At 42.1% G+C, this 25,472-nt stretch overlaps 1 protein-coding gene across 1 annotated transcript in view; it reads right to left on the reverse strand.

Annotated features, from left to right (window-relative positions):
• Positions 1–5,546: 5,546 nt before the first annotated feature.
• Positions 5,547–25,472, reverse strand: part of FLT3 (fms-related tyrosine kinase 3) — a gene marked incomplete at its 5' end in the record, with an annotated part of 28,514 nt that continues 8,588 nt past the window's right edge. The window contains 16 exons of the mRNA XM_010182978.1: positions 5,547–5,681; positions 6,642–6,747; positions 8,058–8,157; positions 8,241–8,352; positions 8,973–9,095; positions 9,337–9,461; positions 9,837–9,964; positions 10,325–10,478; positions 12,466–12,576; positions 14,136–14,240; positions 14,330–14,462; positions 14,560–14,672; positions 16,117–16,295; positions 17,822–17,933; positions 19,044–19,150; positions 23,074–23,239. Coding sequence (XP_010181280.1) covers positions 5,547–5,681; positions 6,642–6,747; positions 8,058–8,157; positions 8,241–8,352; positions 8,973–9,095; positions 9,337–9,461; positions 9,837–9,964; positions 10,325–10,478; positions 12,466–12,576; positions 14,136–14,240; positions 14,330–14,462; positions 14,560–14,672; positions 16,117–16,295; positions 17,822–17,933; positions 19,044–19,150; positions 23,074–23,239 — 2,009 coding nt within the window. The remainder of the gene's footprint in view (positions 5,682–6,641; positions 6,748–8,057; positions 8,158–8,240; positions 8,353–8,972; positions 9,096–9,336; positions 9,462–9,836; positions 9,965–10,324; positions 10,479–12,465; positions 12,577–14,135; positions 14,241–14,329; positions 14,463–14,559; positions 14,673–16,116; positions 16,296–17,821; positions 17,934–19,043; positions 19,151–23,073; positions 23,240–25,472) is intronic.

Raw genomic sequence — 25,472 nt, forward strand, 5'->3', positions numbered from 1 at the left:
GTATTGTTTTAAAGTGCGAGGGGGAGGGGAACCCCCAGCAGCGCGCCCCGGGCCGCGGTGCACGCCCCAGCCACCTGCAGAGCGCCTGTGCCCAGACCCTGCTGCCATGTTGCACCGGGAAAGGCCGGGGCCTGATCCGGTGACGGGAGTTGTGAGTCACCTGGCAGCGCGCATTCGCGGCGCGGCCTCGACGGCGCGGCCCTGAAATGCGGGGGCGGCGGTGGGTCCGCTCCTGGGGAGGGAGCCCAGGGCTCGACTGTTACTGCACCCTGGCCCCAGAGGACACTCCCCAGTCCTCTGGAGGACGCTCTCTGGAGCACGCAGGTCCGCTGTTATGTTCCTGCCTCGCAGCCCGGCCTCAGCGGCGCCCAGTGAGAGGGCCGTAGTGGCAGCGCCTCGCTCCCCAAACGCATGCTTTTGGCTTTGCAGCGAGGCAGGGGTGCCCTCCGCCCTTCCAACCCTCTCCCAGAGCCACGCTGCTCTAGAAGAAATCTCAAGCCCTGACCCAGCCAGGATGGTGCTGCTAACACGCATGTTGACTCCCAAGCCAAACAAAACATCAAATTCCAGCTGCAAAATGGTTTGCAGATGTTTGCCACCAGCAAAGCCCCGGGCTATTCCCTCCATGCCCCAAGGGCAATATAAAGGCTGGTGTCCTCATTGCCTTCCTCACTGATTTGCTTCCTACATCTGGCTTCGAAATGTAACCTTGGCAGGGAGGTGAAGCAGGCCTACGGTCATGTCTTTCCACACATCTCAGCAGTGCTAGTCCTGCAGATATATTCACCTCTCCAAGGCTTCCCATAGCAAGATGCTATGGGATGGCTGCCCCATCTCACCATCTCCCTCAGCCTGTGCTTCATGGCAGGCCCCATCCAGCAAACCTGTTCAGTCAGCAAAAAAACAAGGGGCAACTCTGGCCCATGCAGATGGTTTGTTGTTTGCAAGGTCAAAGATTTCAAAGGCTGTATCTGTACACACCCCCGCAGGGCCACAGTGTTGTGTGAATAATATTTCATGCTAGACAATGTGGGAGCCCAAGGCAAGCAGGTGCCAAGTGCTTCCTTAGCCTGGCAGGGAGCAGGCTGAGGTTCCCACCTGGGACCCTTCTTTACTCTGGGGTTGTAAAAATGTGTAAGAAGACTCTTCTTCCATAGGCAAACCTGTTCCCTCCAAAACAACCAAAAAACCCTCAGTCCTTTTGGCTCCAATGAGAAACTCAGGAGAGCCTAACTGCTCCCTTCAACCTCCGATTAGCTCCCAGCTGTCATCTTCCAGTTCCTGGAAGGGTAGTCTCACCCCATTTTTTTCTGGTCTTAAAAGCAGTGAGGCCAGCCGAGATCTCAGACTCCTGACTGTGGCCCACACTGCCATCCTCTGGCCGCTGATTTGGCAGCTCAGCCCTTGGGGACCAGTCCCGGCTTTGCCTCGGGTTAGTTCTGCAGTGTCTCCGCACCCAGGCCTCCTGCTTCCCCTGGTGCAGGAGTCCTTTCAAGAGAACATCCCAGTCACATCACTTCTCCAGGAAAAGATAATCACTTCTCCAGGAAAAATATGGTGGTAACTAGAGCCAGGCACCTCATTCTTTTTAAGATCTGAAACCTCCAACTCCCTTTTGAGGATGGGACTGTCATGGCACTGGTGGGAGTGGAGGGTTGTGACTAGAAGTAATGTCCAGGCTTTCTTCAGCTGAAATACAGTGATGTCCCCATGGCATAGGGAATGGAGGGAGCAGAACCCTAGTGCAGTTGGGAAGAGGCAACTCTGGGCACGTATGGGCAGCCATAGCTAAGTGCCAAAGCAGTGCACTGCAGTGGAATGGGTCACGAGTGGGTGTGGGCAGCATGTGGCAGGAGGAGTGGGTCACTGTAAGGATCTCCCATGGGTTTCCATCCCAACTAAGCAGTATCTGAGCAAACTGAATCCCACTCCAGTCTGCATGTGCCTCTGTGCAGGTGGCCACAGGAGCACCACTACTTTTCCACCTCTCTTCATAACACAGGTCTTCAAAATTCCTTCTCAGCTGAGACCTGATCCAGACTGTACCCCAAGGCACTACACTTCTGCTAGGAGTGTTGCTCTATCAGTTTTCCAGCAGAGCCTTAAACCCCTAAACTTTAATGTGGCAGTGACCTGTAGGAAAAAATCCTTGATCTGAGCAGCCTCCCTGTTTATCTCATCCCTGGGAAGCATGTCAGGAAGCATGAATCCAGCCCAGGACTCAGACAGCCTGACTGGAAGGGACTCCTTCCCCACCACACCACAGACCAGCGTTGGGATGCTCACCGAAGGTGAGAAGGAGCTAGGCTCAGGTCTCACTCCTTTCTAAAGTGATTTATGGCCTCCTCAACCACAGGTCTGTTGTGGGTCTTTTTCTGCCTTTTTTTAAAGCCAGTTTACTCTGCATGGCCTAATTAATTAGCCATTGATGGAGGAAGTAAGGAGGCAGCTATTCACTAGTGTAGTGCATTTAGCTGGGAAGAAGGTGCACTGTGCCACTGGGTACTTCATCTAGTTCAGTGTCTGGGAGAAGCAGGCTGAGATATAGTGTGACAGACTGCATGGCAAATACCCATATCTTCAGTTTGCTTTGATTTCTGTACCCCCAAAATATTTCTCAGTGAAATAAAAGTCCTAAACTTGACAGTGAGACTTGTGTTGGAGAAGCACATCCAGTTTCTCTTGAGCTGGACATAGAAGGGCCTCATATTTGTTTAGTGACTGCTGCCTGTGACACACAGACACGGTTATTTGGGAGACACACTGAGAGAGGCAGCTGACTGGTTTGCACTGGTACCTTGATCATCCTGTCAGTGCTATGAGGTTTTGGCTGCGGATTCCCTTTGTCCAGCACCATTGCCCCAGCCATGCTTTCCCGGGCCTGTTGTAGCTCTAGTCCAGGCACGGCGTCTGGCCCAGGCCACACCGTTAAGCACCAGCCTTTTCCCCTCTCCAGCACCGCTTCGGCACTAGGCCGCCCGAAGGCCTCAGCCGGGAGACACCGCGGTGGCGGAGCGCCACCTAGCGCCGGCTCTGGAGGCGGGACGGGACCGCGGCCTCCCCGAGGCCGTGTCGAGGCCATCCCGGCGGCATCCCTGGGAGGGCTCCTCGGAACCGAGCTGCAGGCTCCGCCGTGTGCTTTGGCAGGGAAAAGGGAAAGAAAATTCCTAGACTCGACTTGTCTTCCAGTTTGGCTTGTCAAATATTTCTTCCTTGTCGTTTCTTTCTGTTATTGCTGAGAAGGAGAGCATGGTGTCCTTTGCTATTCAGTACTTTCAGCTGATCTCAGCCCCTTCTGTTCCTCTTCTTCATGGCTTAATGGTTACTGAATCTTTGTTAGTCTCTGCCTAACTTAATGCATCCAGCTTAGACTAATGGCAACTCTGCTGGAGGTCTTCAAACAAGTATACCTTTCCCTGTTCACTACAGGGGGAATTTAGCTCTTTCTCTGGAGAACCTGCTCCCAGGGGCACAGATGAAAGGCCTGGATCCTAACACAGGATGGCTGTGGCTCTACACAAACCCCAGGAATGAATCAGTACTTAGCTAAGTTGTGTTGGAAGCATCCTGGAAAGGAAATGGGTTCCTAAAAGACATTACTTTTCACTGAATATCTCCTGTAGCTTTGTTCCATCCCTCTATGCCATGTGGAGAAGCAGATGCACAACCCTCCATGTGTCCAGCCCTTACAGAAAGGTCTTTATCCTGATTATATTTCCTCACAGTGTTGCCTGAGCTACTTTTCATGTGTGCATCACAAAGACTTTGTGTCAGGTCCAAGGTTCCCTATTTGCCTTTATATTCCCAAGTCTCAGTGCAGTAGTGATGATGGGGCCAGATGACCTTTGTCCACTGTTTTTTTCATCTTGTGGAAAAACATTTGACACAACTCTCTGGCACGTTTTAAAGCACAAGAGATTCCCATCTGCTCCTCTATGAGCCAAGTTCACATCTGCTTAGCTTCCAGGGCCAGCTAGGCTTGGATGAAACCAGTTCAGTGTTACACTCTTCTGACTATGAAGGCTGAAAATCCCTGTCTGTACAAGACACTCAACTCTCACTTCCCAGCTGGTGCAGGCTGTGTGTTAACGGTGCTGAACACTTTGAAGCTGTGTTATATGAATATGTTAAAAGTAATATATATTTTCCAGAAAATGCAATGTTAAAGTTTTATTTATATATTTATATTTACAAATCATTCTTCAGCAGTTTATATCTGATTAAAAAAAGAAAAAGATTCCTTGCTAATTAAACAATGTTAACAAAAACATACAATTCCTGTACTGCAACATTTATTATTTTCAGACAATGTTAGTAAAGAGCACCTCAGTTTATGTAATAGCATATTCTACCCAAATAGTTATTCATTTATACTACTTGTCACTGGAAATCCTAACTGCAGATAGCATTTAATAAAATGCAGAAGAGAAGAAAACTGATAACTAGGATATTACCATCTTGCTTCACTGGTATGTAAACAAATGTATCCCATTAGTCATTATAAAAGCCATATTTACAAATCTCCAAACATCATCATGAAAATAACATGTCTTTTTATCTATGTTAAAAAAACCCATCATGGCTCTGGTTATTGTCCTGGCAGTCTGGGAGAAAGCTGAAGAGATGTGCTCTCATTTTATTGCAGCAAGGTTCATACACCTGGACTGACTTATAGGAATTGGAAGTGATGATATTACATTCCTAAATTGCTACAGAAGAGAATTTATTTAATAGAAAACATTTTCTTAATATATATTAAAACACATAAAGCCTGAAGAGTGAGATTTGTTATAACTCAGTCAAAGTGAGACTTCCAGTTGGAGACTGCCACCTGGATTTTCAAGACCAGGGAGGCAGAAGGTAATTTCCAAATATCACTCCTTCTGTTTGTTTTGGCTGCTTATTTTAGATAGAAGATATCACTCGGCTACCTCTCATCAGCGAGGGCAGAATGTAGCCTGGATAACTAGAGGCCACTCAAGTACCTAAAGCTTGATAAAATGGACTAATTCAAATTGGACACCTATAGGGAGCTTCACAACAATTGAGATCTTCACGATAAGACAGTCATACACCCTCAGATTTAAAGTTCCTTGTAAAACAAGGCTGATTTTCCAACACTTGCTGACATTGGAAGTTAAAGATGTGAGTAGCACTTCTGGAAATCACACTAATTCTCCTTAGATGCATAGTATGTGCTTGTAAACATTGACTAAAACTTCGTGGATTCTCTTGCATTTGCTTGCAATATGGCAAGAACAGTCTGAATTCAATGCATTGATTAGACACTGTTTACATAAAATCAAGAAAAGAGATATTCAGTTGTAGAAAGCCAGTGAAAAGACCACTGCTTCTCTCCTGTGATAGACATGTTTGCTGAATTAAAACAAATGAATTGTATCTTCTCAAAATAACGTAAGGACTGGCCCATAAGAAGTGTGAATATAGAGAAGCAGTTGGTAACATTTTCTTTTCTTAGTCGTGATTTAAAACATTTATGCTGCACAGTGTTTATGAAAGTACTGAGATCAAATTCAGAACTCAGATTATTTTTCAACCTGAGAGTCTTCATGCTGGAGCACAGTAGGGGACAGCAAAGATTCCTCATCCTTGCTTACACGTGGTTTATTTTTGATGCTGCAATTGTGCGTAGAAACATTTTTCTTCATATTCTGGTAAACCTAGAATTGTGATGAGGAAATAAAAGATATCTTCTGTTATTACTTATTGTACTTGGAGAACTGCTTTTCTCCCTGTGAAGCAGACACTTGTAAGGTACAGCCCACCTCCTCTTGAGTGAGAATCACACTTGAATCTGCCTGTTACTTCCCACTGACTCCAAAGGGAATCCAGACAACTGCCTAAGTGAGATGAATGTTATATAGCCAAAAAGAGCTGGGTTGAGGAAGGGCACTGGACTGCAAAGAACTTTGTTTTTTTTCCCTAGCTACAGCGCTTTGAAGTTGCTCATCAGTTTGTCTCTATGTGTGGCAGCTTCTGCCAGGCTAACAGCCTGTAGAGAGGCTCAAGGCTGAAAAAGCGAGAGTCATTCATAGCCCCTCACATCCCAAAAAGATTTGCAAGGACATTGCACTGGGTTGCACTGGGAAACAGCATCTAGCCCAGAGTGGATACGAAGGCAGAAATCAGTGGTTTTGAAAGGAGTTGCTTATCCTCCCTGAGGAAAAGATCACAGTCTGGTAAGTATGGAATATTACTTCCTTGGATTCTGTTTATTATTTTGGCCTTTGAGAATGACATACTATGTCTGTGAGGATGTGGTAGCACATACCTACAGTGATCACCCCCATGAGATCCCTGGAAGGTGGTCTGGCAGCTATCAGCATCACCAAAGCCAACTGCACTGGTTCCTGCACAAGGGAAGCACAGTCCCATAGCACAAGCTGTGAGATTTCAGCCTTCCAGAGTCCCAGTGCAGGCAGTGGGAGGAAAGAAAAACCTCTTCAGGGAGGTCAGAATTCCTTCTGATGGCAGAAAAAACCTTCCTAGACTCTTGCATAGATCCCTGGGGAATAGCTCTATAACACAGTGGCATACTTCAATAGAAACCAGACAACTATTTCTCAGCTCATATGGGACTACCAAAAAAAATTTAATTTCTTCTTTCTGTGTTTACTTACTGCTCCTTCTGCCTTAGCCAGCTGACAGGCAAGAGAGGAAACCAGCCAAGAAAAAGAGGGTCTTTTTCTGGAGTCAAGGGCCCAACAGGACTGCATCACGTGATAGCTGCAGGAGCAAAGAGGTGACATAGAAAACATATTAGCTGTTGGAGTCTCTGTAGGTGACTACATGGGAGTGCAGAATTTGGATGGGAATCATGGGCCACCAGAATGATTTTATAGAATGCAGCCAGATTTGAACATGTTGCATCAGAGGAAAAGATACAGAAAGATAAGGACAAAGGATGAAATGAAGAACATGGCTTTACCAGAGTCCTTAGCAAATTCCTCCTTGTAGGCTTGGGGCCAGGATCTCACCCTGGCTGGCACTTACTGGCATGCTAACCTTGTCTTCCAGCTTACACAAAGTGGTAGGAAGATAATTCCTGTCTGTCTCTGGAGCTGAACCTGCTCCTGTGGACACTGTAGTCCTGAGGGCACTTTCATAGCAAGTCTTTTTATGTAATTTGACATCACAGAAATCTTTCTGAAGTTTAAATGTCACCTTAGAGCATTTGCAGTTTCATCAGGGACCAGTGCAGTGCTTACCTGTTTAAGTCCCTTGCAAACTTACCAGATCAGTAGGATCCCTGATATTTAAAAGCCCTACAGCGATTTTTCTTGGGTTAATCTGTCAGATTCACCTGTACCTTGAATGCCATTACAGTCTTTACATGGAGAGGATGGGAACAGTTACAGAAAGGCACTGATTCCCTAGACCACTTATGAAATATCTGCCAGAAGAGCTCAGACAGCCCAAAGTCCTTCCCTTTCCTCAGTGCTCCAGATCTTGTAACTCTCCATCACCCTCTCTTCTCTTGTCCCCTGGGATCCACCTGTAGGCAGAGCTCATCCAAGCACAGAGGCACAGGCTGAAAATCATGTGCTGAGAGCACAGGAATAGCTCCCGCCAATTCTTCCTTAGAAGGTTTTTTCTCTAAGAGGATGGCTAGCCTCCTGGAATTGAATTAAACATGCTAAAGCTAAATTTAAAAAAAAAAAGGTTTGGAAAAAAAATCACCAAAGAGTTAGTTAATATAAAAAATGAATATGGTATAACATTGATCTTGGAAAAAGAAAGGAAAAAAAAGAAAAAAATAAGCCTGTGATCTGAGAACAAAAAGTTCCTTGGGAAAGGAAGGCACAATTAAGTACAGACAATAAGTAAGTTCTTTCAAACACACATGACCTTTGATCGTTTCTGCTTTAGGACTAAACATACATGATCAAGCAGCCTTTTTCAGAGTTAGAGGAAGAACTCACCTTTTGCAATTTTTTTTGAGAAAGGTACAGTGTAAAATAACTAAAAGATCATACAAATAATGACCTAGTAAATATGAATTCCCATGCTGTGTATCATTCAGAAAATACACTTACACATCTTTTGTAGCATAATACGGTCGGTCCATTTTAAATCCACTTTGTATTAATCTGTAGAAGTTTGTATCAACCTGAATACCAGGGTAGGGATTTACACCTGTGGAAAATATTGGAGAATATATGTGAATTCAGAAGTTGCCAAAACCAAGCAGTGCTTTTTTGTTGAATTACAGAACATACCCAAAGAGAATATTTCCCATAGCAATATTCCATAGGACCAGACATCACTCTTCATTGTGTATGTCCTCTCAAATAAGCTTTCAGGAGCCATCCATTTAACTGGTAAACGAGCCTGTACATACAGAGGTAGAGGAGACCAAATCATGCTGATACAGGCTTTCTAGATAACCCACTGTAGTTCTCACTGCTTGAGTATGACCAATTCATGTCTGCTATGTGAAAAGCTGGACCTCTCTTAGTAGTCTCTTTAAATTTCCCATTTTGAGAGAAATACGGACTTCTATGGAGTCAATTCATCCCCGCCATTTTAGATGACTACTTAAGGAGGACATGAGCTCTGCCTTGGAAGAGCCTTCTTCCCTCCTCTGACTTTCAGAGTAGCTCAGATTGAGATGTTCACTCTGTACTTCCTCATTTAGCTGGAGGATCTAGTGTACCCCACACATATGCTATTACCCCTATACTATTAGTGTTTATAGCAGTAAGCAATTCTTGGCACTTCCATCAATGCATTTCAGTGTGCTTTAAAAAGGACATGGGTATCATCTCATTTACAGTGCTATCACTAGCCTGATTTGGTTAATTACAAGGGCAGGAAAAAGTGAGATTTCTGCACTGTCTCTACAGATATCTCTAAATCTAACAAGGAATTTGAAAATATAAAACTTCACTTTCTTGCTTCCTTATAATTCTTACAATGGTATGAAAAATAGCGAGCATTCAGAAACTTACATTGCCCCTGACAATGTAGTTGGAGTCATTCACTACATCTCTGGCAAGGCCAAAGTCACATATTTTCACCACTTTTCCATGGGTCACTAGTATATTTCGGGCAGCAAGGTCTCTGTGAATGCACTTAGAAGGAAAGGATGGGTTAATGTTCTGCAGCATTTAGTATCAAAAGGAGATAATACCCGTGTCTCACACAGAGCTCTCTGAATTGGTGGCTCCTTTTACTCAAACTGTTATAACGCCAGGGAAGGAGGTATGGTTCAAGCCTGCCACTGTATGGCTCTGTTCCTCAGCCTGCCTTTTAATAGACTGACCTATTTTTACCATCTTTTCTGTCTAAATTATTTGCTACCCTTCACCATACCGATTTGGACTCAAGAAACTCCATTCCTTTGGCAACTTGATAGGAGAAGCAAAGAAGGTCTTCAAAAGTGAGCACATTAAAATCCTCTTCTTCATCCAACTGTCTGCTTGCATGCTTAATTTTATCTGTAAAAAATAACCAGGGTGTGAGTTTTTCATGGGCTTTCCCACTCTCTGATTAATTCTATTGACTGTTATAAGGATTTTAATGTTCTCCTGACAAGAACAGCATCACAAAGAGCATCCTTCTTTTGCATCCTTTCCTCAGACACAAAATAAAGAGTATTTCCATACTCAAATACTATATATAGCATGACCAGAAACATAAACCTCTCATTTTAAGTGCTGTTGAATCCTTCTCCAGCAAAATTTCTGCCAGGATGGAACAGAGACATGTGACAGAAAAGGGCCTCCTGTGTCACTGAATCTAATCTGGTTTCATCAATAACATAATAAATGCAGTAATAACAGAATTACTAGAGAAAGCAATTAATCTCTTACCTTCCTCCGAATACAGCACAATCCTCTTTGATCCAGATGTCATATTAATGTTTTGACTTTGTGTGATTTCAAATTCATCCTCTCTGCATAGAGTTGTATTCACATCATACTTCAGGTGAGTTCCAATCCTGATTAGGTGAAATATTTTCTAAGGTTACTCAAAGGGGATCATGTTATCTTCTACATATAAACTTTTCTGCAGTGGAAAAGCATTATCAGTTATTGCTATTAAAAGTCTGGGAACAGAGATGAGTCTTCTCAAAACTGGAAAGAGAAACAAGGGATTGCTTGTTTTTTGCAGTTCAGTGAAAAGAACATCATGAGGAGAATCAAATCTCAGTTCCTTTCAAAGTGTTGCTTATTGAAGTATGTGAGGGCATCTTCTCAATAATTGAATACTTTCAACAGCTTACAGCAAAGCTGAGAATACAGCTTAAAAAGAGAGAGTAGCTTTATAAAATATGAAAAACTGTTGCTGATTGCTTTACCTGGATTTTTGATACAAATGGATATTATGGTAAAAGCTGAAGTTGTGCTGTTTAAAAATATCCGTCAGTGTCCAGTGAAACTTTTCTCTCTTGCTCCTTAAGTAGTTCAGAAGGTCACCATAGCAACAGTATTCAAATATCAAGTAGATTGGTCCTGAAATATTTGGAAATGTAAATGTCTCCTGCTATCTATAGCATTAAAGCTCTAATGATGCCTCATCTCCCAGAACTAATCTGTATTAAATGTCCAAAGCACCTTCTCTTCCCCTGTAGATAATCTGTACTGGGCAGGTAATGTTTACCGACTGTAATTACTGACTGTAATGTCCCTTTGGGAAGTCTGTGTAGCTGATTCTTCCTTGTGGACCATCTCCCAAGGTGGATGGCAAATTCATGTGAAGGCACAAACATCCTTCCACATACCAATGGCACTGGGGAGGACTTGCACAGGATATAATGATGCAACATACTGTCTCAACCATACATGATTCAAACAAAAGATGACCCCTGCTTGGGGGGTCACATCTTGATGATGTGAATTGATATCCGTTGGCCTATGCTCCTTCATTTATCTGCACTACCTTCATGTTCTAGAAATATCCTTTATTTCTTTCCATGAAGGTCACCTGAAACCCAAGTGTGCTTACTGAGGAGACCTATGGGAGGGAAAGACCATGCAAAGGGATGTGTCTGAGTGGAACACTGGTCAGGACAGTTTCTCAAGAAAGGAAGAACAGCTCCAATTCCTGATCCAGATAGGCTTGGAGAAAAGCCATTATAAGCCAGCAGAAGTCGAGAGAACGGCCCAGGGAGAGCTCAGAGTGGTCACACATCACCCCTGCAAAGTCTTGCACTGGTGTCACCACTTCTGGCTCAGAAAGACCAAGTATGAATTCGTGGATGTTTCTGACAGAAGGCCTCTGTCAAACAAGTTAGGGCACACTGGAAAAAACCTGTAAAGTCTCTAAGAGGATGGATGTGAAACTTCTGAGAGTCATGCAAATGCTTCTGAACATGGGACTTGGGTAAGGCTGGAAGTGTTCCTGCCCCACCTGGCCAAATTAAGCAGGTCTTCCCTGAAGCTCTCCTGCCTACACCATCACATCTTGCTGAATTTTCTGGAAGGCAGGGGCAGCCTGTGCAGTTTCAAATCAGCTAACACCATCAATTTATTTCATTTTATGCCTCAAATGTCTTTGCATGGCACTATTGATGCAAACTGGGAAAAGAAGACTTAACTGTTATCTTAGGACTTTTTGACTTCATAAATCCATGGTGGAAAATTTGTCAAGTTTTTCAGTGTCAGGTGTTACAGTTAATGATACAGGCAAACACTGGGAAAACCCCTGCCCTTTCCCCTGAGCTGATCTGTTTTTAGCCTCTCTTCACCCACTCCTGTTCACTGTTGGATTGGCCAGAGAGGGACAGGAATATCCATGTACATTGGCTCAATGATATCACAAGTCACACAATAATTAATTAGTGATAATATTTTGCCACTTTCATTTAGCCCATCTTTGCTTAGTTCTTTCCATCTTCTTGTCTCTCTTTTCATTATTCATTTCTCTCCTCTTCTTTCTTCCCTGTCCCTCTGGTCTTTTTGAGCTTATTTTCTTTCCTGTCTAGCATTAGGTAACTTTTCCATTTCTTCTGACAGCTTCACTGTTTGGTGAGCAACATGATTAAAAAAACCCCATAAATTTCTTTTTTTTTTAATGTGAACAGAATCATGTGGATACAATAGCATCTTACACCAAGTTTTTCCTTTTTGCTTAATAAGCTGGCCTGTATCAGTGCCATCACTACTGTAACAGGAAAACCTCTGCTATAGAAGGGCTGTTGCATCACTTCATGTAAGTACAATTAGAAAGGATCCATTTCTGTACATATGCGTGGTCTTAACTTTGCTTTCAGTTCATCTTTGTCTTATTTTAGGCCATCACAGAACAGCAAAATCAGTTTGACAAAGACAGTATTCAGGGCTGAAAAGAGGAACAGAAGCCTGCAGAATAGGTGATTAATTATGGCTTGAATGTTTTTAATACTGCTTTCAATGATCAATTTTTGATGCTTATTTTCTGTTCAGAAGTCCTTCTTAGTCTGGAAGTTTTAATTGGTACCTTTCCACAATTGCAAGTTACCTGACACAGTACAAGCTCCTAGGAGGTTCACAATATTTTCATGGCTTCCAATGTGAGTCATCATTTTCAGCTCAGACATTAGAGCATCTTTTTCTGAAGCATCAGGTTTTTCTGTAAAAGTAATAATACAGATTTTGAAATCTCCAGCAAAGAAATAAAAACGTAAATGGTTGTGATGCTTTGTCACATTCAAGTCTTAATTTCAAACAAATTGGACTGACAGTACATTTGGGAACATGCTAAAAAAATCATTGTACAGTATTAAAAGATTTAGCCAAAGATGGAAAACAAATGTGTGTGTAAGTGTGGATCATGTGAATGCTTGGGAAAACAGTCATAAAATGTTCATATTTGCCACTCTCAGGCTGGCAAGGAATGACAGCATTATATTAAGGTGTTCACAAGCATAGAAAAAAATGACAGTCAACCCTGCTGGAGAGAAATGCTAGGAGAAAAACACATCTTAACAACCATAGTGCATGCAACCAGTTGCAATCCAACAGCTAAGAAGGTCACCCTGTGTTTCAATAATAGCATTAGGCTTGTTTTTCAGCAAGTATTTGGTCCTCATGATCTCAGTGGACTGAAGACGGGAACCAAAATAGTCACAAACTAGAACACAGGAGGTTCAACCTGGACATAAGGAAAAACTTCTTCACTGTAAGGGCTATGGAGCACTGGAACAGGCTGCCCAGAGAGGTTGTGGAGTCTCCTTCTCTGAAGACATTCAAAACCTGCCTGAATGTGTTCCTGTGTGATCTAGTCTAGGTTATCCAGAGGGGTTGGACTGGATGATCTTCAAAGGTCCCTTCCAAACCCTATCATGCTGTGATTTTGTGATTCTGTGATAATTATTAAGATGAACCTCCATAAAGGCAACTGCAAAGGAGTGGACCAAGGAAATGTAAAGCTGGTGCAAGCAAGGGATGAATAGCTGAACGGTAGTGCTGGCTGGAAGGGACTGTGTGGGCACACAGGTGAGCAGGGTGCTGGTGCTGCTGCCAGCGTGAAGCTCATCCCATTATCTATCAACAAGGTTGTGGTACTTTGGACCCAGTGAGGCAGCCCTCCTCCTCTGCTTGCTGCTGGGGGTCCTCTCTTCTGGACACTGTTTTTATGAGAAGTGAAGACAGTTTGGAGAGAGGCCAGAGCAAAGCAGCAAGGAGGATTAGAGGTTTTCTTAACCTGACCCATAAGGAGGGATGGAAAGAAATTACTTTGTGTCATCAAGAAGAAAAGACTACAGGAAGATGTGCTGGAAGTTTTGCAAACAAGCTAGCTTAGATGTAGGATGTGAAGGGAGTGCAACAGCTGGACAGTGCTACAAGAAAAAGGGATCTTACTCCAAAGTCCACAGAGTCACTAATGTGACCAGCAGGCTAATATGCACTGTGGACTTGCATTCATCCTCTTTAGAGCAGAGCAGCTCCATCCTTCTACACACAATGCAGATTTGTGGTGTGCAGGACAAAATGCAACATGAGGCAGGAAGAAAGTGCTTCAGCAATACCTTTACAAACTGAAGCAGGATTTTGAAAACATTCTGAAAGATTTTGAAACCAAGCATTTGTGAGGTGTAGCTGCTAAAAGTCTGTATATAAAGGGTTTTCTTCCAACGCTGCTTTTGCTCTGGAGCCACCAGAACACAGCACTGTTTGAGTTTGTCATACCTTTTAGCATTTTGACTGCAACCTGGACTGAATCTCCTGCATTGCTAATTCCATAAGCTGTCGCATTCATCACTTTCCCAAAAGCCCCACAGCCGAGTACCTGTCCTAGAAGACAAAATATGCCAATATTATTTGCAGCTGGTAGAGCACAGGCTACCACTCCAGAACTGTGATTTGCCTTGTGGACTGCTCACCAAATTCCAGATTTTCCCTGGGAAATTCCCATTTGAGATCATATTCAAATTCCCTAAAGTCGATGTAGATGTATTCATTATCCGATGGGCCTATCATCTGTATCATTTGCAACTGGCTTTCATATCTAAATTGCTTTGGAAGAAAAAAAAAGTGCATTAAGTCATAGAAAAAAAGAAACAACCTTGTAGAAACAAAAGAAGAAAGGGTAAATATTTATGTTTGCTTTTACCTTTTTGTATTTATGAAAAACGAATACAAACAGAAAAGCGATCAATAGGAGGAAAAATCCAACAGAGACATAGAATGCAGCATTGTCCCGGGGGGAAGAAACAGCTCCTGCAACTTTAAGAGACACATATTACTACCCCCTGAATCAAAGCTCATGTGTACAGCTAAAGGTGCAAGGACAACCCGTGGTGGCTTGGTCAGCTCTGCCAGTCTGCAGTCCTCTCACTCCTGAGCCTCCTCAGCACAGGGAATGAGGTGGAGCCACATGCAAAGCAAGGAGCTGGGTAGGAGGCATTAAGTGCTGGGTAATTCTGTTTTCATTTCAAAAAAATGCTACACCATTTAATAAAACTAAGTGTGCTGAGATGTTGGTGTGATCCATGGATTGGACTTTTTGAGTATAAACAGGAATAAGCAATACCTCTTCTCATCACATCTCCCTCCTCTGACCCCGTGCCTTCCCGAGGCAGTGCACATCAGGTATCGAAGCATTAGTTATCAATGGATGGACTGTACGAAACCTGCTTGGAGTGGATGGACTGTACATGAACTGCTTTGCTCTGCTGCTCAGCCAGGAACTCTCTCAACAAGCCAAGGCCACACTATAAGGCGTTGGTGGGTAGGTAAGTGTTACGTGAGACCTGTCATCATAATCTTGTAGTTTCTAAGAGTGTAAGTATCATGCTCTCTGTTGTAATTTCAACATAAATGCTCAAATTCTATCAGTGATCACAGTTTCTGCTGGGTGTAGTCAAAAGCACTAAAAAGTTTATCCATGACAAAGGAAATCTCTGTACTGCAAATATCTGGATGCGTCAAAACACTTTGTAAGTGCCACAGCATGCTTCCTGCAACTGAAATATTTCACCCTACAGAATGTATATGGTGTTACAAATGGACAAATAATCATATTGATTTTCTTGTTCAACAAAGAACAAATCTCTCATGTGCCCTACAAGAAGAGAGACCGTACAGTGGTTCCCAAACCAGGGCTTAACCTTCTGCCACCTGCCTACAACATTTTAAGAATGCCTCGCTCCTGCTTCCCTTACAGGGGGAAGCAGTGACAACAGACCTCGCTGAGTGTGCCTGTTGGCTCAATCATGCTCTTGCTCAGACATGCAAAAAACCTCCATGGGTTGAGGAAAACTGCCATGGGCATTCGGGCAGCACCACCATGACCACCAGAAGAGGAACAAGAGTCAACAGCTGTCACCAGCTACCTAAGTGCCTTCAACTCTTCTCAAAGTTTATGCCTCCATGTTTCAGGTAGAGATTACTAAAAGGAAATAAAAAAGCAGACCAAAACATTGCCATGGCTTCCTACACCTCCTATTCATGTGAAATTTCTCCTCATTTTAATGAGAGAGGTCCCTGCTTTGGGACTAGAGGAGAGAGACATGTGTTGCCCATTTACACATCATTTCCCACACAGTGCTTTTGTTTTACCTGCAATGCCATTGTGCAGTCAGCCATTTAGCCAGACAAAAAATACTGTACGTTCTGCCATGCCAGGTTTAATTGAGAAAACCTGTGCTAAAGCACTGGTTTAGGGTACCTGACAGGTTAATGAAACTCTTCTCACAGGCTGAACCAGCAGAATTGATTGCACAGCACTCAACGGAGAAGGTTGTTGTCGTCTCCTTTACATTTAAAATACTGCTTGAAAACCATGACCCCAGGGATCTCCTCTCTGGAAAGAAGTTGTGAATGCCCTCAGTGATTTCCTCTGTACAGCTGAAAAAGAAATGAGACCAGATCTAATTTTTGACTCACAGTGGCACTTTCCTGGGGAGAAGGTGGGATGTTTCAAAACATGTCTTACGTCATGTTGGAAGAGAGAGAAGGAAGGAGGGACAGATGGGCTTGTTTTATTTGTCCTTATTAGAGTGAGGCTTCAGTTGCCTCTTCAGTCTGATCTTTTGGTGATGGACATGGCAGGGTCAGGGGGAGGTGAACTGGACTCCCTACCTTCTACACTGGGCTCACTCCCACTCTCCACCACTGCCCTGGGACCTCCACCTACTTCATAGCTGACACAACCACCCCCCACTGCATCTATTTCCACTGGTTTCACCTTCACCTCCAACACTCAAACCACTGAGCAGTTCCAAATGAGCTGCTACTAAAACAATACCCACAAATACCCACAGTAAAGGTTGTAACTCCTTTCCCTGAAGGTATGTGATTTCAACCACAAAGTTTCTCTCATTCAAGATGGAGGGTATCCACCCTATATTAATGACTTATTTAAGACCTGATACGTAGAAAGAGGGAAAGGAAGCCCACACGGAGATAATTCTGACTTTTAGCTTTTCTGTCATTCATTAGCTTACTGCCCAATTTACTGTCCACACAAATAAATAAGGAAGTCAGTAAATAAATATAATTTATTCAGCTCCGCATATAACACTAGTTTCTACATGTGAAAGTTCCCAAGAAAATAAATGTCACAGCATTTTCTTTCCAGAAAGCTGTTTTAATGAGTATTTTAAATTCACTAGCTGGAGGTTTTCTCTCCTCTTCCTTTTCTGCACAGACAAATTGATGTTAGGAAGCCTTTTCAGAGGTACAGATGAGAAAATGGTCTTGGTATTTTTTTTATATCTAGTTAAAATACTTAGAGTTTTATCCACAATCTTCTAAAAGATAATTTGACTCAGTACTCATCTGCACCATGAGATTATTAGTTCCTTGGCACATCTAGAATAAAAACTGCAAAGTTCATAAAAGTGCTCAAAGCTGTTTCAGCATCTCTTGAAATTTTAGGGCCTGACTCATTGCCCTAAATAAATAGAGGAAATGGAAACACTCTCACTAACTTTACTGGAAACACTCTCACTGTCTTTACTGACTTTGGTTACAGGTCACTGTAACAGTGGTATTAACCAAAGTTTAATCAACCACTCAAGCCCATATTAACCAATGCATTCCATGGATGCCCTCTAAGTTTGACAGGCCAAGAGAAAAACTTAGATTGGATTTTGTAATTACTTAACTGTTGTTGAAAACCAGTGAGGTTTATTTCAGTGTAAAGAACCTGAGATACAGATCTTTATAGACTTTATTTGATGGCAATTAAAAAATTGAAAACTTTCCCTGTTTTGGAGATCTGGTATCCATGGAGTGGGCCACCATGTCCCCTTGTGCAAATGGTCAAGGGTGCCTTTTACACTTAGTTTCTTACAGACCGGTCTTCATTGAACCAAGGAAAGCTCAGATATGGTCTTTGCAATGAATCAAAAGGAGGAAAAATTATTTACTTGGATGAGTTCAGTTCGGGACAGTTCCTCCAAACCCAGGATGAGGCAGGGTAACTGTCAGCAATGCAGGAGATCTGCTTGAACAATAACTGCATTGTAACTTCAGGTTTTCCTGCAAGAAGATAACACAAGACAATTTCTGTCAGCACTTCAGTGACAAAAACCTTTGCATTTATGTGGCAATTCTAGTCTGCCGAGACCAAGATCTACTTCTGTGTTTTCAAAATAACCCACCCACATGCCACCATCAGAGCTGGGTGCAGCCCTCCATCCTCCTTAGTCCTGTGGGACAGCTGTGTGGGCAGGGCAAGGGGAGCAGCCATTTTTCTGTATGGGCACAGCCAAACTAAAACAGTGGCAGAGCCAAAATTAGAAGTCTCAACTTCTGCTTTTCTGACTTGGACCAAGCAGTTGGCCTTAGAACTCCCCTGACACCCCAGTTCTGGTGTCCAGCTCATCCAAAATATGCACAGAGGATCCCTGTATAAATATTATCCATAGTAAATAATGCTCCCTGACCTAGAGCAGGAGTGAGATGTGGTCATGTGGCAGAACTGAGATAATGGAGGACACCAGGCAAGACTGTGTTTGTGAATTGTGGGTAGGGGTGTAGGAGGCACTGCAGCCCTAACATATTCGTCATAGGCCAAAGGGTCTCCAGACCAACTGCAGTAACTCACAAATGTCATTAGGGAAAACATGACATAAGCACACCATAGAAAGCTAACACCTGATGAGGATAAGTGATTCCTCTCACTGTGTCTCTCGTGGTCTCTACAGCAGTCACACATATTGCAGCTCTGTAGAGTTAGAATACAGTCACTGTATTTTACAGAGCTCCTAGTCTTTGTGGTTTTCTTAAGAAGTATTAATTTTCTCAGTATATGACTAAGTTCTCATATTCTGTTCTCTCTGTTCATGACAGACTACAGGGAAGAGAAATCAATAACTTCTTCCTCCTTCCATTCTCTATCCCTGACAAGTCAAGAAACATGATCCACAAGCAGCCAGCATCCTTCTCTGACCCAGTGCCCAGATTGAAGTAGTGCACCACAGTGTGAAGAGAATCATATTTCTGCCTTGTGCTCCTCCATTTTTAACAATAAATCTATGTAAATGAAATGAGGAATACCAAGGGAAAAGCAACATATTAGCTCCATTTGTATCAGTGACAACATCCCAGTCTTTGATAAATCTTTACAGGGATTGTTTTCTTACTTACTTCTCACATACAGAGTGAAATTTTTTGTCATGACTGCATCATCATTTTCTGCGTAAAATACATATATCCCAGACTGGTGCTGATGGCTGCAGAACTTTGATGAAATGCTGTGGAGCAAAGAAAAGGAAGAAAAAGGACTAAAGGCCATCTTAAAAAATATTTTAAATGTAGTCAGGACCCATAGATATGTCTGAAAAAAATTCAAAAACTTCTAACGAGGAACCCAGACTAAATTATTTTTTATTAGATAATATAAACCCCAGATTGTAACTGTTTTGATAAGAAGACTTTTTTTTCCTGCAGTATTGATTTCATTCTTCAATTTTCCTCATAATTCCTGGAGTGCATGTGGGCTTTCAGGCTGTGATTTTGTTACCAATCCATTGGAAGACAAGGTATATAACACATCCTGGCACAGACCAGCAAAGGATCAAACCCTCAACACTCTAAAGGGTTTTGATGGGAGTTTCTAGCTGATACGATAAAGACTATTAGAAAATACCAATGACAGATAGGATCATACAAGATAAACCTCTCCAAATGGAAAGATCTGGCAGAAACTCAGAAAGAAGATCATCATCAGAAGTTCATTATCAATGAGATAAAGCTCCAACCATCAGGATATTTCTGCAGGAGGAAGGCAAGTCTTCTACTAACCTCCATGGCTACAGCAGCAAACCGAAACACAAAGCATGCAGGAAATAGAATGTGACAGTGGAAATGGTAAAGGGGAGCTCTAACAAGTCCCTGGGCAGAAGCTAACAACTGAGGATGGCAGAGACTTAAAGATTCCTGCATGAATGACCTGTTGAGTCACTGGTTTATGGGACATGGGATGAGTCAGGGAGAAGGGAATATATTATTTACAGATATAGCATCCTATATCTGTCCTTTTGACTGGGTTATTTCTGTCTGGACGATTGTTATAATTAAATGGGAGCTATTGTAACTCACCAATATTAGAAGGGCACTTAAGAAAATATCTTCTTAGGTTTAGTTGCTGGTGTTTTGGGGGCAGATATTTTAGCAGACTGCAGAAGGAAGGCTGGGTAGGATGCTCCCAACTCAGCTTTAGTGGCAAAGACAAGCAGGCGTATCAGGGAGTTTGAATCAGACAAGAAAAATACAGCATATATCAGTAATTTGCAAAGAGAATGCAGTAATGAGCTTTGGAACCAGAAATCTAGGTAACTAAAACCAGGGTGTTTTTCATTACAAATGAACTAAGCCACCAAGTATCACCTTGCTATTCTAAAGCAAGAAAACTACAATTGAAGCCACTGGCAATTTTGCCTTCTGCCTAAGGCAACACTTCCATATAGTTGTTAACTTTTGAATGTCTTCATCTGAAATGGCCTTAAAGATGTCCTTGAACTCAGGGATTTTAAAAATCAAAGCCCTTTTAAGCTGCCTCAAAATAGATATTGAAAGTAGGAGAAACAACAAATAATTTGTTGCTTTTGAAATCCTAGGTGTGAAGGATTAAATCCTAATGAAATAATCAGAAAGTCATTAAAAATGATGTCTTTGACATCTGAAAATATAAGGGGATGTGAAATAAGTATTATAAATTTAACAAGGGTTGTTCTGTGTATGAAAACTCATTTGCTCTTTGGAAGGAAGTGAAAATCAGCAGTGTGCTAAAACAGAGACAACAAAAGCAAATAGAAAATGGAAATTCTGAAGGACTCTCTGAAAACATGTAACGGTACTGACAGGAGAGATGAATCAGTGGGACTTGAAATCAAACAGCTAAAAAAGGAGACAGAGTTAATTAATGTTATATGATCTATAATCAGGAGGAACAATTTGATAAGGAAATTGTAGAAATTAAAAAAAAGAAAAAACAGGAAATGAAAAAGGATATGAAAGGAAAAAAAGTAGAAGTGTTGGGAGGCAAGATTACACAGAAGTCAATTAAAATATGCGAAGTTAGGCTCACAATACATTGAGGTATGTGATGACCTTTTTTGTTTTGTTTAGAGTAACCTTCTGCTTCAAAATCACATTGAAATCTGCAGTGCTACAGCTTGTAGGCAGAATCTCCTGACCCCTACCCCTTGCTGCTTCTGGGGACTTCAAACTGAATGAACCATCTACCCCTACTCTTTCTCCTCAGGTGAGATGTGTCCATCCAAAGCTGATAGTCAACCAAAACAGGATAGCTGTGGGGGATGTTTGTACAGAAGAATGTACTTGTCAGATGAAATAATTACCAGATACATATATTTTTCCTCAGTTATATTTTTCCATAAAATAAATAGAATAAGTAAATGCAAGGTGTAACTGCCTATAATGAACATTAAAACAAATTTTTTTTCATCAGCAGTGCAGTCAGACAGAGTTATGTGTTCGAAGCAGCCTCCAGGCTAAGCTCCAGTGATGCTTGGGGCAGTGAGGTGGCCATGGCCGTGGCTGGTGCAGGGCTGGCTGTGGCTGAGCCAGCCCAGGGTCATAGGCTGGGCTTTTCCCAGCCCGACAGGTGGTGATCAGCACTCAGCAACCACCACTCCTGTGCTGCAAGGCTATTTGCAGGGACTCATAAATCCCAGGCCACCAGCAGCTGCACCTTACTGATTAATGAAGGTTACCTAAGCTATTTCAAGAGTTCTCAAAATTGTTAATGTTGGCCCAGCCTGTAGCACCTTCTTCTTATCTGAATTGAATTTACACCAGCTGTCAATCATCCAAGCAAAACTGACTCAGCTCTCAAAAGCAGTGAGAAGAGGTCCATACCAGCTGCAAAGCAAATCAGCTCAGCATTATCAGTTGGAGGGAGGTACCTATTGGACAAGGATGAGCAAATGCTCATGGCTGTCCCCTGAGACTTCACTCCCAAAATCAGTCTTAACCAAAAAGAACAGATCCTGCCTAGCCCATGTCAGGCATTGCAGATTAGTCACCAACACCCACGCAATGTTATCAAAGTTTGCTGACAGCCCTCACTTTATCAGCAGGGACAGAGTTCCTGTGGCCATTGCCAGGAGATGACAATTTACAAATCTGAACCGAGCTGTCTCTGAACTTGTGACAGTCTGACTCCAATACACCATCCGATGCAGATGAAAAGGCCAGTCTGTTGCAAAGATGACTTGACATGCTAGTAGATAAAATGAAGCACACCAAAAAGACTAAGGAAAGAAATAATAGAAAGTGCAATCAAGGCTGTGATACCATTTTATGCAGACGCTAAGGGAGGTTTTAAGAACATGAGAAGAAATCAGTGCAGGTACATTAACTCCTGCCTAGGTCCTGTTTGGTTTTAAAGCTAAAACCTTAAAAGAACAGCTTGGCTTTATTTTCATTGAGGTGAATAAGAGCTGTTACCTTGAAAGCCATGGGACTAGTCTTTGAAGAAACTCTGAAGGAAATTAGATAATGTTATCAAGAAATTAGAAAGCCTGAGGAATGGAGAAAACATTAGTCTTAAACAGGATTCATGCCAGAACTTCATTGTAGGAAATAACAGAAAGGTAGATAACTAACAGGTTTATTCAAAACATGTTTTGCCATAGCAGAAGAATACATGACCTGGGTAACGAGCAGAACAGTATGTTTCTGTGGCACAGGCAGAGCCAAACAGATCTAGCCTTGGCCTGGGAAATTAGATGGCCCTGGATGTGGTTTGAGCAGTTTGAAAGACATTGGGAATATCCTCAAGAACAGGATGACAAAGGAGGAACATCTAGAACTTGTGATCCAGTGTGAAAACTGCAAGAGATCTGTAACTGAGAAATTATGTCAGAGAGAAAGGAAATGGCAAAATGCATATAAACTAAATGGTTGCCAGATGCATAACTTACCAAAGGGTTTATTGTAACACAGAGAATAAAGTGATTCTAGAAGTTATCTACATGAACTGCTGTTGAAAGACAAAATAATATTTGGGTGCCTTTTGTTAATGTGGCTTCATCCCATGGCCTATACACATTTTAAAAACACAAAGTACAAAACATGGACAGTAAGCAGTCCAAATGAGATATAAAGAGGAAAAACTGTTATATCAAATTATTAAAAAATATTCAATTACCTGTGTCCATCCACACTGTAACTTTGTTTACATGGAAATGTTTTTTTGGAAAATAGCCACATGCATCTAACTGGTGGATATGCTGTAAAGTTAACTTCGAAGCAAAACTCTTCCTCACCAATTTCAAAATTTTCTTTAGAGTCGGTTATATTTATAAATCCCTTTTCTGGAAAAAAAAAGATGTATTACAAAGGCTGGACTGCTTTATGAAGGAATTCTGACATCTGCATGTTTTTCATTTTGGTTATCACAAGCAAAAAAATAAAAGCACTTTGTTACATCACAAAAGGCATCCTGTTAATCAAAATAAGATAATGCTTAAAAATAATATTGAAAGGATGTCACTGTGAGCAGCTGACAAATGAGCTGAGCCTGCTGAAGTTGTATACTTGGCCCTTCCAAAATGGCCGGACATTTTCCCCCCATGCTCTCTACAGAGCCACAAAGCCAACAATGCCATTATATATTTGGTTTGTTTTAGGTGTGTGTTTCAGATGTTAACAGCTGCATCTTCTGGCTTTCTTCTAACAGGGAACAAAACCAGGTGGCACTACCACCAGCAGAATAAGATGTAGATAGTAGTTGTTTCTCCTTCCCTGAATTAAGCTGAATATTTTGCAGATGAGTCTTGTAGTTGCACCTTCATTTCTCCATCTAAATTAGACATATTTGATGCACAACAACAGCAGCATGAAAATGTTTTTTGAAGACGTGCATGAATCACTAGCTGTTGGTACTTGCACTGCTAGGGTGGGATTAGTTTCACCTAATTGAGCTGTCTGAAGCTCAGTGACTCAGCTAAGCTACTTGTTTATACCTCTGATAAACTCAGTGGAATGAGACAGGCAAGTCCAGATGTATCCCATTTTAAAACAGAAGATAACAAAGATGCTTCTGGAAATATCTCTTACTTGACACTGACTGCTGAAAGAATCAACATCATTGCTGCGGCTCAATGTCTCTTGAAGTGAAATGAATTATTTCATTCATTTCAACCTTAATGATTCTGTGATTCTGTGAATCCCACACAAAGTGACTGAACAGCAGACACCTATGGGAGGAGGCTGCCCTAAAGATATCAGTGAGGCTAGGATCAGTTCTGTAAAAATCACAGAATCATATACATTGGAAGAGATCTCTGGAGATGTCCAGCTCCTGTTCAGAGCAGGTTCAGCTAGATGTGGTTGCTCAGAGCCATGTCCAGTTGAGTTTGGGTATCTCCAAGGAAGCAGATGCTACGGTCTTTGGAGAACTTGTGCCAGTGTGATCAGTTACATAGTGAAAAACTGCACTGCAGAAATACTGTTGAACCAGGTTTTTTGTTTGGTGTGCTTTTCTTCTGGTTGTAACCCTATATTCTGCTTGGCATGTTTTGTCTCTGCCTAATTTACTGTTTTAAGAAACACTATCTGGAAACTCCCATATAAACCACAAAAATTTTGAAATTTTAAAACAAGAAGCAATTCCTTTCATGACTGTTCTCCTACTTTTTTGATATCAGAGGCTTATTGGTTTTATAGACTGGACCTTCACCTTTTCAATGATCTTTTGGACCTTATCCTTCCAGGCAGAAAGTAATTTCTGTCTGTACTGCTAACAACACAGCCAGACAAGAGTAAAGGTTTTCTCCAGAGTGCACAGAGGGACCTTGGAGAAGTGTATGCCATTTCTCTGGAAATGAACTCAGAAAAAAAGTAGCTTCTGTCTCGAAGGAGAAAGAAAATAGCACATTATTGCTTGTCTTTTTTATTTTTCCCCCAGGTTTAAGTGTATTTCTGCCAGAGAAACAGTGAACATTATTCAGTAATGACAGGGAGGTAAGATGAAATTCTTGAGACTGGAATCAAAGCTTTCATGTCTCTCTATTTATTTATTTGTTGCTTTAAACCTAATATGTGTTGCAAAATAGCTTGCATGTTCCTGAATCAAGATTGCATGGTGCTAAAAATTCTTTATTCAACACTGGTGGAAAATGAGCATAAGAACTGTAGAAACAAAGAGTCTTGCAGGTGCAGTAGTTGGAATGATCTCTGTTGTGCTTTAAAATGGCCCAGCCACCCTGCCCGACCTGACCAGTTTCACAAGATGGATAAGCTGGTGAAGTATCAATTAGCAAAGAGCAAACCAGAGCTGTCTGGCTGTGAGGCGTTATTAGTGATTAGAGAAGGCCACTCATCAATGTAGTTATGCTAGCTGGCCTCCTAGGCAATGCAGTATGTACCAACCAAATCAGTTTTCTGTTGATTAAGTTACATCATGGCCATTCCCAGTGTAGCTCTGGGTGCTGACTCATGCACAGTGATGGTTTAAAGGTACAACACTAGTCACTTCAGAAACTGCTACCCTATGACCTGGGGTGCTAGCACAAATTCACACCAACAATAGTCGTCATCAATACA

This window comes from Mesitornis unicolor, unplaced genomic scaffold, assembly GCF_000695765.1.
Source record: "Mesitornis unicolor isolate BGI_N332 unplaced genomic scaffold, ASM69576v1 scaffold34804, whole genome shotgun sequence".
NCBI lineage: Eukaryota > Metazoa > Chordata > Aves > Mesitornithiformes > Mesitornithidae > Mesitornis > Mesitornis unicolor.